The sequence below is a fragment of the Rasamsonia emersonii genome (assembly GCF_000968595.1).
Source record: "Rasamsonia emersonii CBS 393.64 chromosome Unknown ctg1118621759993, whole genome shotgun sequence".
Classification (NCBI taxonomy): Eukaryota; Fungi; Ascomycota; class Eurotiomycetes; order Eurotiales; family Trichocomaceae; genus Rasamsonia; species Rasamsonia emersonii.
In genome coordinates this window covers 40,299-54,597 of record NW_013563294.1, presented here as the reverse complement: position 1 = coordinate 54,597, position 14,299 = coordinate 40,299, and the positions used below count along the sequence as shown (strand labels likewise).

At 48.9% G+C, this 14,299-nt stretch overlaps 6 protein-coding genes across 6 annotated transcripts; 2 read left to right on the top strand and 4 right to left on the bottom strand.

Moving 5' to 3' along the window:
* Nucleotides 1–150: 150 nt before the first annotated feature.
* On the top strand, nucleotides 151–3,012 carry T310_1573 (uncharacterized protein; the record flags this gene model as incomplete). Its single annotated transcript, XM_013475546.1, has 4 exons — nucleotides 151–635; nucleotides 669–1,049; nucleotides 1,100–2,490; nucleotides 2,549–3,012. The coding sequence occupies 4 exons, from the start codon at nucleotides 151–153 to the stop codon at nucleotides 3,010–3,012; spliced, it is 2,721 nt and encodes a 906-aa protein (XP_013331000.1).
* Nucleotides 3,013–3,758: 746 nt separating this feature from the next.
* Nucleotides 3,759–5,196, bottom strand: T310_1572 (Endo-1,4-beta-xylanase; the record flags this gene model as incomplete). Its single annotated transcript, XM_013475545.1, has 5 exons — nucleotides 3,759–4,525; nucleotides 4,576–4,689; nucleotides 4,750–4,882; nucleotides 4,938–5,094; nucleotides 5,141–5,196. The coding sequence occupies 5 exons, from the start codon at nucleotides 5,194–5,196 to the stop codon at nucleotides 3,759–3,761; spliced, it is 1,227 nt and encodes a 408-aa protein (XP_013330999.1).
* A 1,637-nt stretch (nucleotides 5,197–6,833) lies between these two features.
* On the bottom strand, nucleotides 6,834–7,762 carry T310_1571 (uncharacterized protein; the record flags this gene model as incomplete). Its single annotated transcript, XM_013475544.1, has 3 exons — nucleotides 6,834–6,912; nucleotides 7,188–7,273; nucleotides 7,340–7,762. The coding sequence occupies 3 exons, from the start codon at nucleotides 7,760–7,762 to the stop codon at nucleotides 6,834–6,836; spliced, it is 588 nt and encodes a 195-aa protein (XP_013330998.1).
* A 973-nt stretch (nucleotides 7,763–8,735) lies between these two features.
* On the bottom strand, nucleotides 8,736–10,347 carry T310_1570 (Exo-polygalacturonase; the record flags this gene model as incomplete). Its single annotated transcript, XM_013475543.1, has 4 exons — nucleotides 8,736–9,119; nucleotides 9,175–9,533; nucleotides 9,605–9,880; nucleotides 9,942–10,347. The coding sequence occupies 4 exons, from the start codon at nucleotides 10,345–10,347 to the stop codon at nucleotides 8,736–8,738; spliced, it is 1,425 nt and encodes a 474-aa protein (XP_013330997.1).
* Nucleotides 10,348–11,364: 1,017 nt separating this feature from the next.
* On the top strand, nucleotides 11,365–12,434 carry T310_1569 (uncharacterized protein; the record flags this gene model as incomplete). Its single annotated transcript, XM_013475542.1, has 7 exons — nucleotides 11,365–11,415; nucleotides 11,446–11,532; nucleotides 11,824–11,890; nucleotides 12,017–12,075; nucleotides 12,117–12,184; nucleotides 12,314–12,359; nucleotides 12,402–12,434. The coding sequence occupies 7 exons, from the start codon at nucleotides 11,365–11,367 to the stop codon at nucleotides 12,432–12,434; spliced, it is 411 nt and encodes a 136-aa protein (XP_013330996.1).
* Nucleotides 12,435–12,586: 152 nt separating this feature from the next.
* On the bottom strand, nucleotides 12,587–12,951 carry T310_1568 (uncharacterized protein; the record flags this gene model as incomplete). Its single annotated transcript, XM_013475541.1, has 2 exons — nucleotides 12,587–12,850; nucleotides 12,919–12,951. 2 exons carry the CDS (start codon nucleotides 12,949–12,951, stop codon nucleotides 12,587–12,589), a joined length of 297 nt encoding a protein of 98 aa, XP_013330995.1.
* Between the last annotated feature and the right edge of the window lie 1,348 nt (nucleotides 12,952–14,299).

Here is a 14,299-nt window from a genome sequence, read left to right as displayed (position 1 = left end):
CCGACTCGCTGACATGGCAGGAAGGATGCTGCAGGATGACATACGGAGGACGAGCACTCGCAAGGTCTGCGGATAAACCACTCAACGAGGCTCGCTGTGAATGGTTAAGACGTGGGCCGAGAGGGCAGTGGACGAGTGACAGTCGCTGCGATGGAATCTGGGGAGACGGAAGGGTTTCTTTCGTGGTCATCTGGTTCTTTTCTCCGTTCGTCCTCTTCTCAATCCATCCTTCGAAGGCGATGTTGCGATGCTCTCTGCTATGCTGCTGCAGTCGAGGACCAGTTGCCCGTTCGGGAAGTCACGGGGCTGGCTCACCGCCCAACGCGACGAGCGGTAAACAACGCGATCTTCCTCTCTGCTTCTTCTGTGCTTTTCTTCCTGCTTCAAAGTTCAACGACTTTGCCGTTCTTCGAGTTCGAGACCAGCGATCTGTGCTCAGCCGCCAGTCGATCCTGTTCCGCCAGCAGCCAGCAGCGGCGATCGGGGGCTCTGGTGGAGACAGCCCACGCCCTGCTCAGGAGAGGACAGCAATCCCCCGTGCACGACGCCAGCTGGCCCAGCACGTCGCGTCTGGACGATGAGCCAGGCCATCGTCGCCAGCACGCCCAAATCAAAATCATGCTGCATCGAGATGGGTGAGGCGACAGACGGCGACGGTGCTAAGGCAGGGCGGGGCGTGGAGACAACCCCCGAACTCTAATTGCCGCGATCCAACTCCTCGCGGGAGTCGAGGCTCCCAGAGCACGACTGACGCTGCAGTTCCTCTCCTGGCAGACTCCTCGATGCAGACACTCACACTGCTCCCGTCGTCTCTTCTCGCGGCCTCTGCTGATGGAGAACAACAGCAATCCAGAGCAGTCGCCGCCCGACTCGGCTAGCCAGCCACGTGCCCCGGCGTCCGACAACGCCACGCCAAACCGTCCCAAACGGCGGCGTCGAGTGCCCATCGCTTGCGCCAATTGCCGCCTGCGCAAGACGAAATGCGACCATATCGTGCCCAGGAACGTCACGGACAAGTCGCTGGCCGGGCTGACGGCGAGTGCACAGGAGTAAGAGCGGCTACTTCCTCTGGCGATTCTCAGGGTTGACCGTGCCTTAGTTATATCCGCTCACTCGAGTACAAGTTGAAGCAGTACGAGGAGAGGTTTCGAGATCAGAATGCTGCTGTCCACCGGGCTTCTGTTGCCTCTGAGAGCACGGATGCGTCGTCGACGACCCCGAGACAGGCTCCCTCCGTCAGCCAGCCTCCTCCGCGGCCTCAGCGAAAGAAACCCTCCATCATTGCCGCAAGCCCGCAGATCTTTCTCGGAGGCGATTCGGGCGTCTCCTTCACCCAGCTGATCCTCAATGCCATGAATCCCGGTGGCTGCGACCGCCTGCAGGCGCAGTCGTTTTCGTCCCCCAGAGAACAGCCCGGACAGACGAACGACCCCGACCTCTACACGCTGCCTCCGGATGTCCGCGACCTGATCCAGCTGTATTTTGATTTCCACTATGTCCTGTCTCCCATCTTTCATGTTCCGTCCATCTTTGCCAAGTTTGAAGCCGCCTTGACCTGCGAGCCGTCCAAGCGACCAGAGCACACCTCCACGTTGGCCATCATCAACATGATCTGTGCCATCGCTTCTGCCCATCGACGTTTTCCGGCGGAGACTCCCATTTCGCAGACCAGGAAACTCTACGACAGAGCCATGGCCCTCGTGGGTCCGACCATCCTTTACGATTGGACCCTGGAGAAGGTCCAGATCCTGTTACTGGGCGCGCGCTATCTCCTGAGCTCGAACTATCCCGACGAATGTTGGACCGTTCTGGGACTCGCCATCCGCATTGCCCATGGTCTCGAGCTCCATCGTCCGCCTCCGGACGGCCTAGATTATGTGACAAAGGAGGTGCGGAAACGGGTCTGGTATGCCTGTTATGTCACCGATCAGCTCCTCAGCACCATCTTCGGACGGCCGGCAGCTACATCATCAGTTACCTTCACGACGCCGCTTCCCGAAGATCTGGATGACGACTGCATCCAACCCAACCGGCTTCTGTATCCGTCGGACCGGACGCCGTCGGTCGTGTCGTTTTCGCTCCAAGTAGCAAAACTATACAAGCTCATGGAGGAAGCTTCGTCTCTCGTGGATCCCCCTTTGGAGAGGATCCTGCAGTTGGATGAGGCTTTCGAGGCTTGGTACGCCCAGGTCCCGCCCGATTTCCGGATCTACGACCAGGAAACGATCAAGGACGACAAGGCCTTGATCCTGGCACTGCGAGCAAACATGGTCCGAATCCTCATCCACCGACAATCCCTCGTGTCGACCCTGAGCTCTTTGTCTCAAGGGAGACGCACTACCAGATCATCGGACGGTCTGAGGACAAACATGCTACAAAGCAGTCGACATATCTGTGTCCGTACTGCGGAGGAAACCATCCGGCTGGTGGGCCACCGACACGATCGAACCAAGAAAGCCGTGGGCCCGAGTTGGTTCAATCTCTACTATTGTAATTCCCCCCAGCTCTCCTTGATCTGACGAGCCATGCTAATCTTACAATAACCTAGTGTTTAACGCAATCCTGATCATTGCTTCTCACGTTGTCGACCCCGAGTATCGAGACGACAAGGAAGCTTTGTCTCATCTAGAACAGGCGATGTTCATGATCCGGCAATATTCTGCCAACCTCGCCTGCGCACAGAGGGCTTATATCTTTCTGCGACAGCTTCTGGATCTTGTGGACAAGACGTTGCCCGCAAATGGCCGGAAAACAACGGGGCCCGCCGAAGCAGAGAGTCACGGCTCATCTGTGTCGGCCGGCGAATCGGTTCCCCCTGATACGGGATACGATGCACAGGCGTCACGGGACTTTTTCGCTTTCTGGGACAACACGGAGGATCTCACTATGGCTTTGGGCTCCCAGCTCGAGTCGTATACCGCGTTGGGTTCGGAGATGTGGTCGTGGGGGTTCGGTCCTTCGACCGATGCGAGAATGTTCACAGCGACGCCGTCTAGTAGCATCGTACCGTGAGCTACAGAGTACGGAGTATACTGCCTGAATGAGAATATCCCGACCGCCTGAAAGTCATGGCGCACGGATCGCCGGCGGGTCGTTGGTTTAGTGGATTCCGTCCCGATAGTTTCCCCTTTTTTAGCCTCCGTTAAGGGAGAGCTCGCAGCCTCCGCTTTATAGCTACCTGCCTATACGGTCAAGTCAATGCGTAGACGGTAGCACGCTGCACTTCTGCTGCGGATATCCAGGAGATGCGACACAACATGGCCGCAGAACAAATCTGATCGAGGACGGAAGACAACCGGATCAGCAGGCAAGACTGACGGTCTCAGACGCTGTGATCATTATTAGTATGTATGTGCCTGCTGCCACCTGTATTGTCGAGGACCGTTGGACCGTTAGATTAGAGTCCATGGATGGATTTCATGGTCCTCGTGGAGTTCTGGCGCTCTTCTTGCATGTCATTTTTTTTCCTTGTTGGGTGCTTGCTGTACTGTACTGTATGCACATAGCGTGAGCATGGCTGGTGTTTTATCGATTCGACAGAGCCCACTTTTTGTTCTTTCGATTGTTTTCAGTTTTTATTGTCGGCTGTGTATTTGTCGCTTATCTGGAATCCATGAAGCAATACCCATGTCGCAGGAATTGATAAAATCATGCAATTGGATTTAGCATTTTCGCGGATACAACGCCCCTTTTTTTTTTTGAATGTGTATGTACATTTGATGCAATTTCACTCCCCTGTTTTTCCTCCACTGACAGGATTACAGACACTGCGAGTAATACTCATTGATGACAGTGCAAGTGTAGCCACTTGCGCAAACCGTCGGACCAGTCCAGCCCAGTCCACCGCACTGCTCCCAATGCTGGGCCACGCCAGTCGTGCCGCCGCTTCCGCCGCTCGAGGTCGTCGTGCCCGTTCCGACAGACGTCGTCGGCGAGATGATGTAGGTGGTGCTGGTGACCGTCTGTCCAAGCCCAGTGAGGATGCCTTCGTACGCGGGCTTCTTCTGGTAGTTGGCGTCCCAGGGACAGGCGTCGCCATAGCCCGAGAAGGTGCTGGGCACCCACGAGTACTTGTCGGTCCAGTCCCAGACGGTGATGCCGACGCAGCCCTTGGTGTTGGCGCAGGCCTGCACGGTGCTCTGGTAGTCGGTGGCCTGCTGCGTCAGCAGGGCTTCCGTCTCGGGCAGCTGCATGCGGATGTCGAGCTCGGTGATGGCGACCTCGACGCCCAGCGCCGTGAAGGCGGCCATGTTCTGCTGCTGGGAGCTGGTGCTGGGCGTCTCGCCCACGATGAAGTGCGACTGCAGGCCGACGCCGTCGATGCGCGCGCCGTACGACTGCACCAGCTTGACCAGGTTCTGCGCCGCCGTCGCCTTGGCCCCCGGGTACTCGATGTTGTAGTCGTTGTAGTACAGCTTGGCGTTGGGGTCGGCGGCGGCGGCCGTCGCGAAGGCGATGGGGATGTACGCCTCACCGATGTACTGGTAGAAGACGTTGCTGCGGTAGGTGCCGTCGTCGTTGAGGGCTGTCGCAATTAGTTCACATTCGCTGTGAATACTGACAATGCAGACGTACCCTCATTAACGACATCCCATGCGTAGCACTGGCCCTTGTAATGGGTAACGACGTTGGTGATGTGATTCTTCATGGCAGCAAGCAGCGTCTCGTTGGTCCAGGAGCCACTGGTGACTGTCATAAAAACACAGATCAGCACGAACAATCATCACAACAGGAATGCAAATATCATACCCCACGACGGCAACTGATTGTACCAAACAAGATTATGACACCGCAACATCTGGCCATTCGCCTTGGCCAAGTTGGCAATCTGATCGCCGGCGCTAAACGTGAAGACATTCTGCTCGGGCTCGGTGGCATCCCACTGCAAGAACCATCAGCAGGAAACCCCCCCCAGGAGGTAAATAGTTCAGACACACCTTCATCGAATTCGCCGGCGTCAACTGCCCGAAATCCTGCGTGTTGTTGAGCTGCGTCTCGTACGCGGTGTCGCTCAGCTCGGGGTTGTCGGTCGCTGTGCCAAAGTATTTCAGGCCGATGGCTTTGGCGGCTGTGTTGAGGCCTGCTGCTTGGGCTCTGCATTCATCAGTAGGGCTCGTCAGATGTAGACGTGAGTACGTACAGAGGCAGGCCAGAGCCTGCGATGGAGGCGAGCAAGACTGGACTGAGGCGAACCATCTTCAATCGATCTGAATCAGGCAACTCTTGTGTTTGCAAAGATCCTCGTCCCGTTCGTTTCAGGATTGTAGATAGACGGGAGATGGAGATCAGGCATATATAACAGCTATCTCGATGCAATTGATGCAATTGTTCCTTTCCTTTCGTCCGCTGCACTCACTCAATCAATGCAATCCGTTAATCCATTTAGGCTGAATTGATGGATAGACAGAAGCTGTACGAGGTTTCTATCTATCAGAGCACAGAGCACATGCACATGAATAGCAATCACAAAGACAAAAAAAAAGCAAAAGCAATAAAACAAACATCAGGAACGGTACTCCGTATGTATTAGTTCGTATGTATTAGCTCACAAAAAAAGCCGACATTCCGACAAGCTGTAAGCCTTGTAAGAGCTTGTTTCGAGTCGCGGACCAATCCTGCTTCGTCCATGGTCTGACAGTAGTACGGAGTACTCCGTAGTAATTAGTGACTAATTAAATTAATTAATCTAATCTTGAAGACTTGAACAGGCACTACCTAAAAAAGAGTCTTGACTAGTGACTAGTCAGAGACTCGGAGAGGAAAGTACTTAACTCCTGTCAACCTGGCAGCTATCATTCATACTACTAGGGGTTCACTGGATAAGCTAGGTTTTTCTTTTGTGCCCCAGTTTGTTTGACAACTCCACACGGAGAACTCCGCATTACTGGACTGGACGAGATGGACTGGACTGCACTGGACTGGACTGGGTTATGGAAATCAGCCAGGGTTGCACCATGGTTGCATTTTTAGCTAGGTTAACGAACTAACGGGTATACCCCGTATACCCCGTACTTTACTTTTTACCCCGCATAATTAGAGTCCAGACTGCATATGCCGACATTTCGGCTATGATCATGATCTCCGTACTGATACAGTGTACGGAGTACTACTTAACTTAAGAAATACCGGCTAAATAAGGTCTATTCATTGATAATATCCGGTTGAATTAGCAGGAAGAAGAAAATAAAATAAGCTTAGCTACTGCACTGCACAGTCAATCAATCAAGTATGGACTAATCGATCGATCAACGTAACCAATCTAAAATTAATAAAATAACTAGGTTGGCTAAAATACGGACTAGGTGACCGCGGATATATAAGTAGGTGCGTGCTCGCGGAACGTCGCCCTTATATATAAGATAAATTTTTTATTTGTAGAGAATGAATGGAACAAAATGGAATTACTTTCTCCATTCTATCTCCATTCTATTGGTATTCAGGATCGATCTCCTTCTGTTTAAACAGGAGTCTTGATCTTGGGTACAGTTGAGTTTGGTAGAGAGTCCTTCCCTTATTTATGACTTTCTTGTTAGGATTGGATTAGAGAATTCTGTTATTGGCTTTGTTTTCTTTTCTCTCTTTTTTTTTCTTTCTTTTTTTTCCAGGTCCCTTTATATATAGAGAATAGAATGGAATGGAATTCTTAATTCTATTAGATATCGATCTTCTGAGTTGAAGTCTTGGTACAGTCGAGTTTGTTAAAGACCTCTTGTCCAATCCCATCCTGAGTTCCTAGTTTGTCAAGCGAGTTGCATTTTCCGCTTCACGGCGGAGTTGCTGTTAATAAGAACTTCTGTTGCGTCAATTGTATTTTTTTTTGAACATTATCTGTTTTATTCTCTCCTACTGCTTAAAGGAGTAATGTGGCTTGTTATCTGAGACTGCTTAGAGTTTTTCTTTTCTTCTGGTTGTCTGATTCATTATTTAAAATGTCTAAATTAAAATTAGACAGGTCTTTGTTATTAGAAGTAATTTTTTTAAGAGTCTTTAGCCATTAAGGCAAGTTTATTTTTTGTAAAACTCCGTTGGTCTTTGAAGAATTAACACCCCTCGTCTTCGATAAGTTATTCCCGTTGATCTTCGAAAACATGTTCGCCAAACTACATCCTCAGTGTATGACACCTCCAGTGGCGTTCTAGAATAGCCTTAGTCGTCATCCATGCCCTAGGAAGAAAACGGGTACATACAAGCCTCGTTCATCTCTAGCATACGGGTCTGCACCAGCATCAAGTAAGAAGCGGCATATTTCTTTCCGACCGAACCCGGCAGCATACTAGAGTCATGTCAATAACGACGTTATTTCTTCCTCAACACCTCTCGAAGACGCCATCTTACTCACATGAAAAGCCGTCCACCCATTAGGGGCGCAGTCAAAGACAGAAGCCCGCCTCTCTTGGAGAAGCCGCTTGATTCCTGCAAGGTCACCATTCCAGGCATATATAAAGATCAAGGAGAGTTCGGGGATGACATTGTAACTTCTCAATCGAAATGTCCATTCAGTCAGCACCCTGTCGCTGTATACTTCCCACACTTTCCCGCCCAGGAAAGGGGGCAGCTTAAGTCGAACTTTGCGAGTTTGCTTTTTTCGAGAGCCATGCTTCAAGCTCACCGCCGTGGGATGGCCAGATGAATCTTCCGGCGACGGACACACAACAACCTGCTGGCATGACGACGGTGCCGATGATTGAAGCTGGTCTTTGAATTTATCGAGTCGAGTCTTCAGAGAGAAGATTTCTTGCGATTGAGCGACACTGGTGAGCATGTTAATGATGGGCGTGCTTTGAAAAGGAAGATCGAAAGGCAGGAGCAAGCCACATACATAGACGCCAGTGCTACCAGGTTCTTCACTCTTTCCAGCTTTGTCAGGCAACTCTCCAGCTCGTGTTTCTTCAACGAAAATTGAATCGAACCGAAGACTCTCCTTTTCTCAACCTTCTTTTTTGCAGTCATCGATCAGGCCATGAAGCGTTTCAAGTGCTTGGAGGCAAAATTAAAAATTGGGAGCCTGCTGTACAAACAAGAATACGGTTGCAGTTCTGTCCTCATATATGTACTGTACATTACTTTCTTAAGGATGGAGGACGAGTTAGTTTAGTTAGATATTTATATGAGCAGGCTGGGGAGATTTTCCTTAAGTAGCAAGAATCCGGTAAATACTACTGAGCCAGTATAACCCCCCTATGATCTAATATCTGCTACCTAACTAACTAGAATCATAGACATAGATATAGGCAAGCTGCAAAAAAAAGAACACGAATGCTGAGAATAGTGAATATGGGGAGGTGAATAAGAATTTGAGTGATAAAGAAGTAGGGTTAACTACTTAGGTACTTATTGCTTAATTTGGAAGTCTTAGCATACCTAGATGGAGAGGAAGGGGTTCCTTTTCTCCTCATGACCAGACTTTGTCACTTTTATAATTATGTCTAACAGCTGATTAATTACATAGGATTTCTTCTTCTCCTTCTTTCTTTCTTTTGAAAATCAGTTTAAAAACAGTTGATAAAGCCAATCATTCAGCTATAGAGGAGGAGGGGGGAATCAACATTGAAAATAGATTCAATGTAAAAAGAAATCTCTTCTCACTGAAGTTTATAAATCTAAGATCATTTCTGATCATCACCTATCCATACATCCTAGGGTATGATTCGGGAGAGATTCAATATCATAATGAGACCACATTCATCATCTTCATCACAGTCATCATCATAACCAACTCTTCTACCTGCTCCTACCTACTCTCCCGAAACAGCGCAACCACTCGCCGCCGGATCCGGCCCCGGATGGAGACAGTTATCCCTCTGCGCGGGCGGGACCGTTACGCTTACGATCGTGTTGTTCGCCAGCTCCGGCCAGTTCCGGTAGATGACATTGGGGAAGTTATTGGGCGCGAATCCGTCGCAGGGGATGCCCGTCTCGTTCGGCGAGCCGATCACGTTGGCGCACAGGTTCAGCGACGGCAGACTCGGGAGACCCTTGGACGCGTTGACGGTCTGGATGTCGACGTCGATGAATTTCAGCCCCGGGCAGGGCACCAGCGCAGAGCAGTGGAGGGAAGATGTGATGTCGAAGTGAGAGGTTCCGGTGATGTTTTGCCAGGTTATGTCGGAGACTTGGAACTGTTGCAATTCGCTTAGTATGGATGGAAGATAGAGTCATCAGTACAATGCATACCTGACTGGTATCACAGATCTCGGGATCATTCCCATAAACACACTGCGTAATACTGATCGGCTGCCCAACGTTCTCGATCCTGAAGTTCCGGAAGGTGACATTCTTGACCCATCCGCCGCCACCGCCGCCGGCATCACCGTTGTTCGTCACGGCCCGGTTCTCTCCCTGCCACGTCTTGATCCATGCACCATTAGTCGAGTTAATAAGATGGACATCCTCGAAGACAATGTCTTTCACATAGTCTGGGAACCCTGGCAGCTGGCCCACAGAGCCAATTGGCATGCCATGCGTGTTGTAGCAGGTGATGTTCTTTGCTACGATGTTGGTGCTGTTGCCTTTGATGGCGATGCAGTCGTCGCCTGGTATAGTCAGTTAATTATTCCTGATCAATACAGCAAAATGAAAGAATCTGACAGACGGGTTTACTTACCTCCCTGGACAGTCCAGTTGTAAAAGAAGACATCCCTCGAGTTCCAGGTGTCCGACCCATCGGTGTTGACCGTGAACCAGTGGTCATTGCTGACGGACTTCATGAAGATATTTGACATGGTAACGTTTTGAGAATGTGAAACGAAGGTATGCCAGAACTGGGCTTGCGTCCATGTGAGACCGTCCATATACAGATTGGTCGCATTAAAGATGGTGATGGAGATCGGTCGTCCGGGCTGATTGCTGTTGTTGCGGTTTTCATCGTACCACACCTGGCCTGTTCACGATGAGTTTAAAGCTCTTTGAAGCTCTTTCGATAGAGAAAGGAATGTATATACCGTTTCCATTAAACCTGCCCTTCCCAAACCCCCGGAAGGTGACATTGGTCCCACCAAACAACCACGCGGTGGACAGGTTCGCATAAACCACCGAGTAGCTGTGGCTCAGCCAATACGGCACGTTCGTGCTCCAGACCATCTCGCCGTGCAGCTCCACATCGCAATTCAGCAGATTGGTCGTGTTCATGACCTGGTCGATGTGGAAGGTGTTGTCGGTCAGGATGACGGAGCCATTGGTGCCGCACAGCTCAAAGGCGCGTAGGATCGAGGGCGTGTCGTCGACCGGCTGGCCGAAATGGGTCAATGATTCAGGATACACATAGCATGAGGTGCCGTTGTTGACGACATAGCCTACGGCCGTCGAGGCAGCCCCCAGGAGGAGGAGAAGGCTGGATTTCAGTAGCATTGTGGCTGCTACCTCAATACCGTACAACTTATGACGGCGTCAAGGAAGCTGAATCCTTTCCGACGTCTTCTTCATTCCCTTCCTCTTATATATAGTCCTTTTTTTCAAGCATCAGATGTACCCCCACGGACGATCAGTCTGGGGAACCTCCACGATGCACCCCCAGATAACCAGATTCCTGGGATCAATCGGAGCCATGCCGTCCGTTCTGTGGAGATCATCACCGTTTCTATCAGCGTCAATCGGAATGCCATTGACAAATGCAGGAAGTTGGAAGCGGGGGAGCTACAAGCTACGGAGGAAAGACCGATGCCATTTGTGGGGTTGAGAACCATAAACCCTTACATAATAGTATAATAGTACCTACTTGGGCAACCAGATAACGCAGTGATCATCCCCCTCAGCGGAGATAAATTCTACCTTATAGCTTTCTGGGAAACAATTCATAATATTATTTAGGCTAAACAAAACACTATGGTGGAGAGATCCCCGAGATCCACAGCTAGTTTCCCTGCGATTTGCTAGAATCCGGGGAACGAACTCCTCCCGGACTTCCTCCGTTGACAACACAGTATACTGCAAACTCCATTGCCTAATTGCTTGGCAAGAGGCGGTCAAATAACACTACGGCCGCAATAGCTACTTTCTGATGCCGGTTTAACCTAGATGTTGAGAGAATGCCAATGACATCAGGCATTATCGATAACTACCGTGTTAGTCAGTCTGGCCGAGATTCTGCCCGAAATGATGAAGGTGGTGGAAGTCTGCTGAAGATAGGGGAGTGTGAGTAGGACTTTGACAACCCGTTTTGGACAAGCGTCGTAATACGCAAATTGTAGAAAGAATTCGTGAGCGTGTGAGAAATTCTATTTGAGAAGCAGACAGCCATTGAATTTCTGGTAATCTAGACACAGTAGAGTTGATGAAGGGATCAGAATTAGATTGGGCGATGGGAAGCCTTTTATCACCTATATCTAGCTAAGGTCATATTGGGAGTTCTCTGGAAGCTTCATGACGATGATCTGTTTGTTATTGATTCCGGATATTTGCGTATTACTATTGTCTTGGGTAGGTAGGTCAGCATATATGTCATTGCAGGTTTACACTCTCGAATATTTGCAGCACAACTCTTTTAGTACTTGTCTGTCTTTGTTCGAGCCCAAGTCTAGGCACGGAGAGGCACTCGTATGTATAAGCGAAGTATACTTTCAATATCTAAATACTGCAAAGTATAAACAAAAAACCCTTAAAAAGGAATGTATCCACCATGAGTGAGACATGTCCCTAACTATCCCCTACTGAGAGAAGAAAGAAAAGAAAAAGTAACATCCCCATAACATATTATCAGTACCAAGAATAATATATCATGTGCGTGGGAGTTCTCTCTTTCTCTTTCCTTTTTTGATAAGGACAGTCCGAAAAACGATGGAAAGGCATTATATATACCACCCGTAACTAGACGCTTAATCTATGAAGTTTTGGTCATTTGTCAAGATAAAACGCAAATGCTGGGATGGATGTGACATTGTGTTTGAAATAATAGGTAGGTTTTTTTTAATTGTTCATAAATCAGTTTGAAAGAAAGGAAGAGAAACGATGAGTGAGAAGAAGGGCAATAAATACCCTTTGCTTGGTCGGGTGATAGGCATCCATACATACGTATGTGCAGAGTCATCGATGTCGTGTCGTCTACCTCATGTATCCATCCATCCGCCTTATCCTAGGTATGTATGTAAATACCTAAATGGCGCTGCTGCCTGCCTACCTAGGTAGCTAGCTATCCAATGTTTGAAGCTCGTCTTTCCAGTTTAATTAGTACGCACTTTTTCTCAGCGTGGTAAGTCACAAATTACCCATCTTACTGTCAGTCACCATCAAGGTCTATCGCCATTGCTCCCTAATCCTCTATCATTATGGTTAAGTTTATGAGATGACTATGGTACTATAATATAATATTATTGGTCAGGCGCCTTTTACTTTTCCTTTCTTATTCCCGTCCCTTTCTTATTTCGGTACATTACTTTCTGGTAGATTACATTAACTAACCAATTTAGCAACTACTACATAGCGTTGAACACAGAGGATAAAGAGAGGGTATCTTCGCGTTTCTGCAGAAAAAGGCCAAAAAAAATGAATGTCATGCATTCGCTTAAAAAGTTTTTAAGCTTTATCTACTAGCTAAAGGTTGATTGAGCGAGGTCCTATTTACATACAAACGATACTCATATACCCCATCAAATCAAGTTCTTTTGCTACCTGTGCTGTGCCCTTGGCAGACTTCCAGTTCTGCATCTAGTAGTCTTCTCTTGGATTTGATTTCCTTGAGATCATGCTCAATTTGATCGAGGATTGCTCGATCTTGGTATGAACTGATCGTATTGACCACAACTCCGGTGATAGAGAGCCACTGGAGTAAATTGACACTGTAACTGAGACCTTTGAGCTCGCCAATAATATGGGGCAGGAACATGGCGATTAATTTCCAGGAGCGGTTTGCCATTCCCTAATGAATAATAAAGGTGTTATTATTGTTTTCCCACTACTAGAATGAGAAGTTTAGTTGTTACTTACCTTGTACTGAGCGGAAAGCCGTTTGTAAATCATATCATATAAGGGTATATTATTGTGTAGATGGAGGGAAAGAAGAGAAAAAACTAATAAGAGTGGAAATATATAGAGAGCGAGATTTCCAGGCAAAAACGGGAAACAGAAATTCTGCGAGTAATAGTGTAGATCCGTGGGGCACTACAGGCTGCTGCCAATTTCTCATAAAAGTACAAGTACTAAACTTAGGTACCTGCATATCGATCCGCAAATTTATTCTACAGTCAAAATTCCAAATTCTCGAGGTCAAGCGCATGGAGGTGTAGCGTTACTTGTCCCGCTCTCTCTCCGGTGTACGTATTAGGGTGTGTTTCTGAAGTACATACATCAGAGAGGTGATTTGCAACCTCGTATATTAGCAAATATCAGTCCTCCGTTAGCAAGCTTTCCAAATGCTTCCCTGCAGAAACGCCGATTACCCTGCGGTGGCAGGTTTCCCAGGCGAGCACGGCAACCTTCTTCAGGAAGGAGCTGCTCCCTCTCCAAGGACATGCAACTCGTGCCTTCCAACTTCAGCGAGACTGACCTCCCAGAGATGTTTGACAAAAGAACGGAGCGTCCCCGTCGAATTTCCTTTTCTCTCTTTTCCTTCTCCGCACCGCGTACAATTTTCACATTGCATATCTTATACTTGTATCACTATATCAATATCGAAAAAATGTACGCTTTCCTTTCTCGGGCATTGGCATCTCGCTCCTCACTCAGAGCAGCCAATGGTGCAACGGTCGCCCTTGCGCTGGTGAAAAAATCGTGGGGAGATTGACAGACGGGCCCAGATTGGCTCCATTCGCGAGGAGCTTTCTCAAATTTCTCAAAAGGCGGATGGGATCCGTTCAGAGCTGCACCGTGAGGTGCAGTCTCTGGAGGATGCCCTGAAGCTGGAGATCGCCTCCCACAAATGTCCGCGTAGGGGGCATGAGAGGGAGTCAAGGAGGGAGTCCAGGGCAAAGTCCTGGCTTCCGAAGTGGTGGTGAAATTCCCTTGGCTTCTGGTTGGTGAGGGCATGCGGCTGCTTCTCTCGGCTCCAGCGCACAGGCGGTTCCAGAAGGCGTAGCGGTCTGGCTCCGGCTGTGTTCTGATCTCATGTCAGAGACAAAGGGCAGTCTCAGGAGGCGTAGCGGCCTGTTTCTGGCTTTTGTCGTCTTCTGTCTCGCCGAAGAGATCGTCGCCTTGTAAGTCCTCTCCCTCCTTTACCCACTCCACTCTTTTTTTTTCCTTGTTTTTGCTTTTGTTTTTTGCTTTTTTTTTCTTTTTTCCCCTCAGGCTCATAAAAATGGGCGAAAGATTAAACAAAAAAAAAACAAAAAAAATTAGAAAAAATTAAAAAAATGAAAAAAAAAAGAAAACA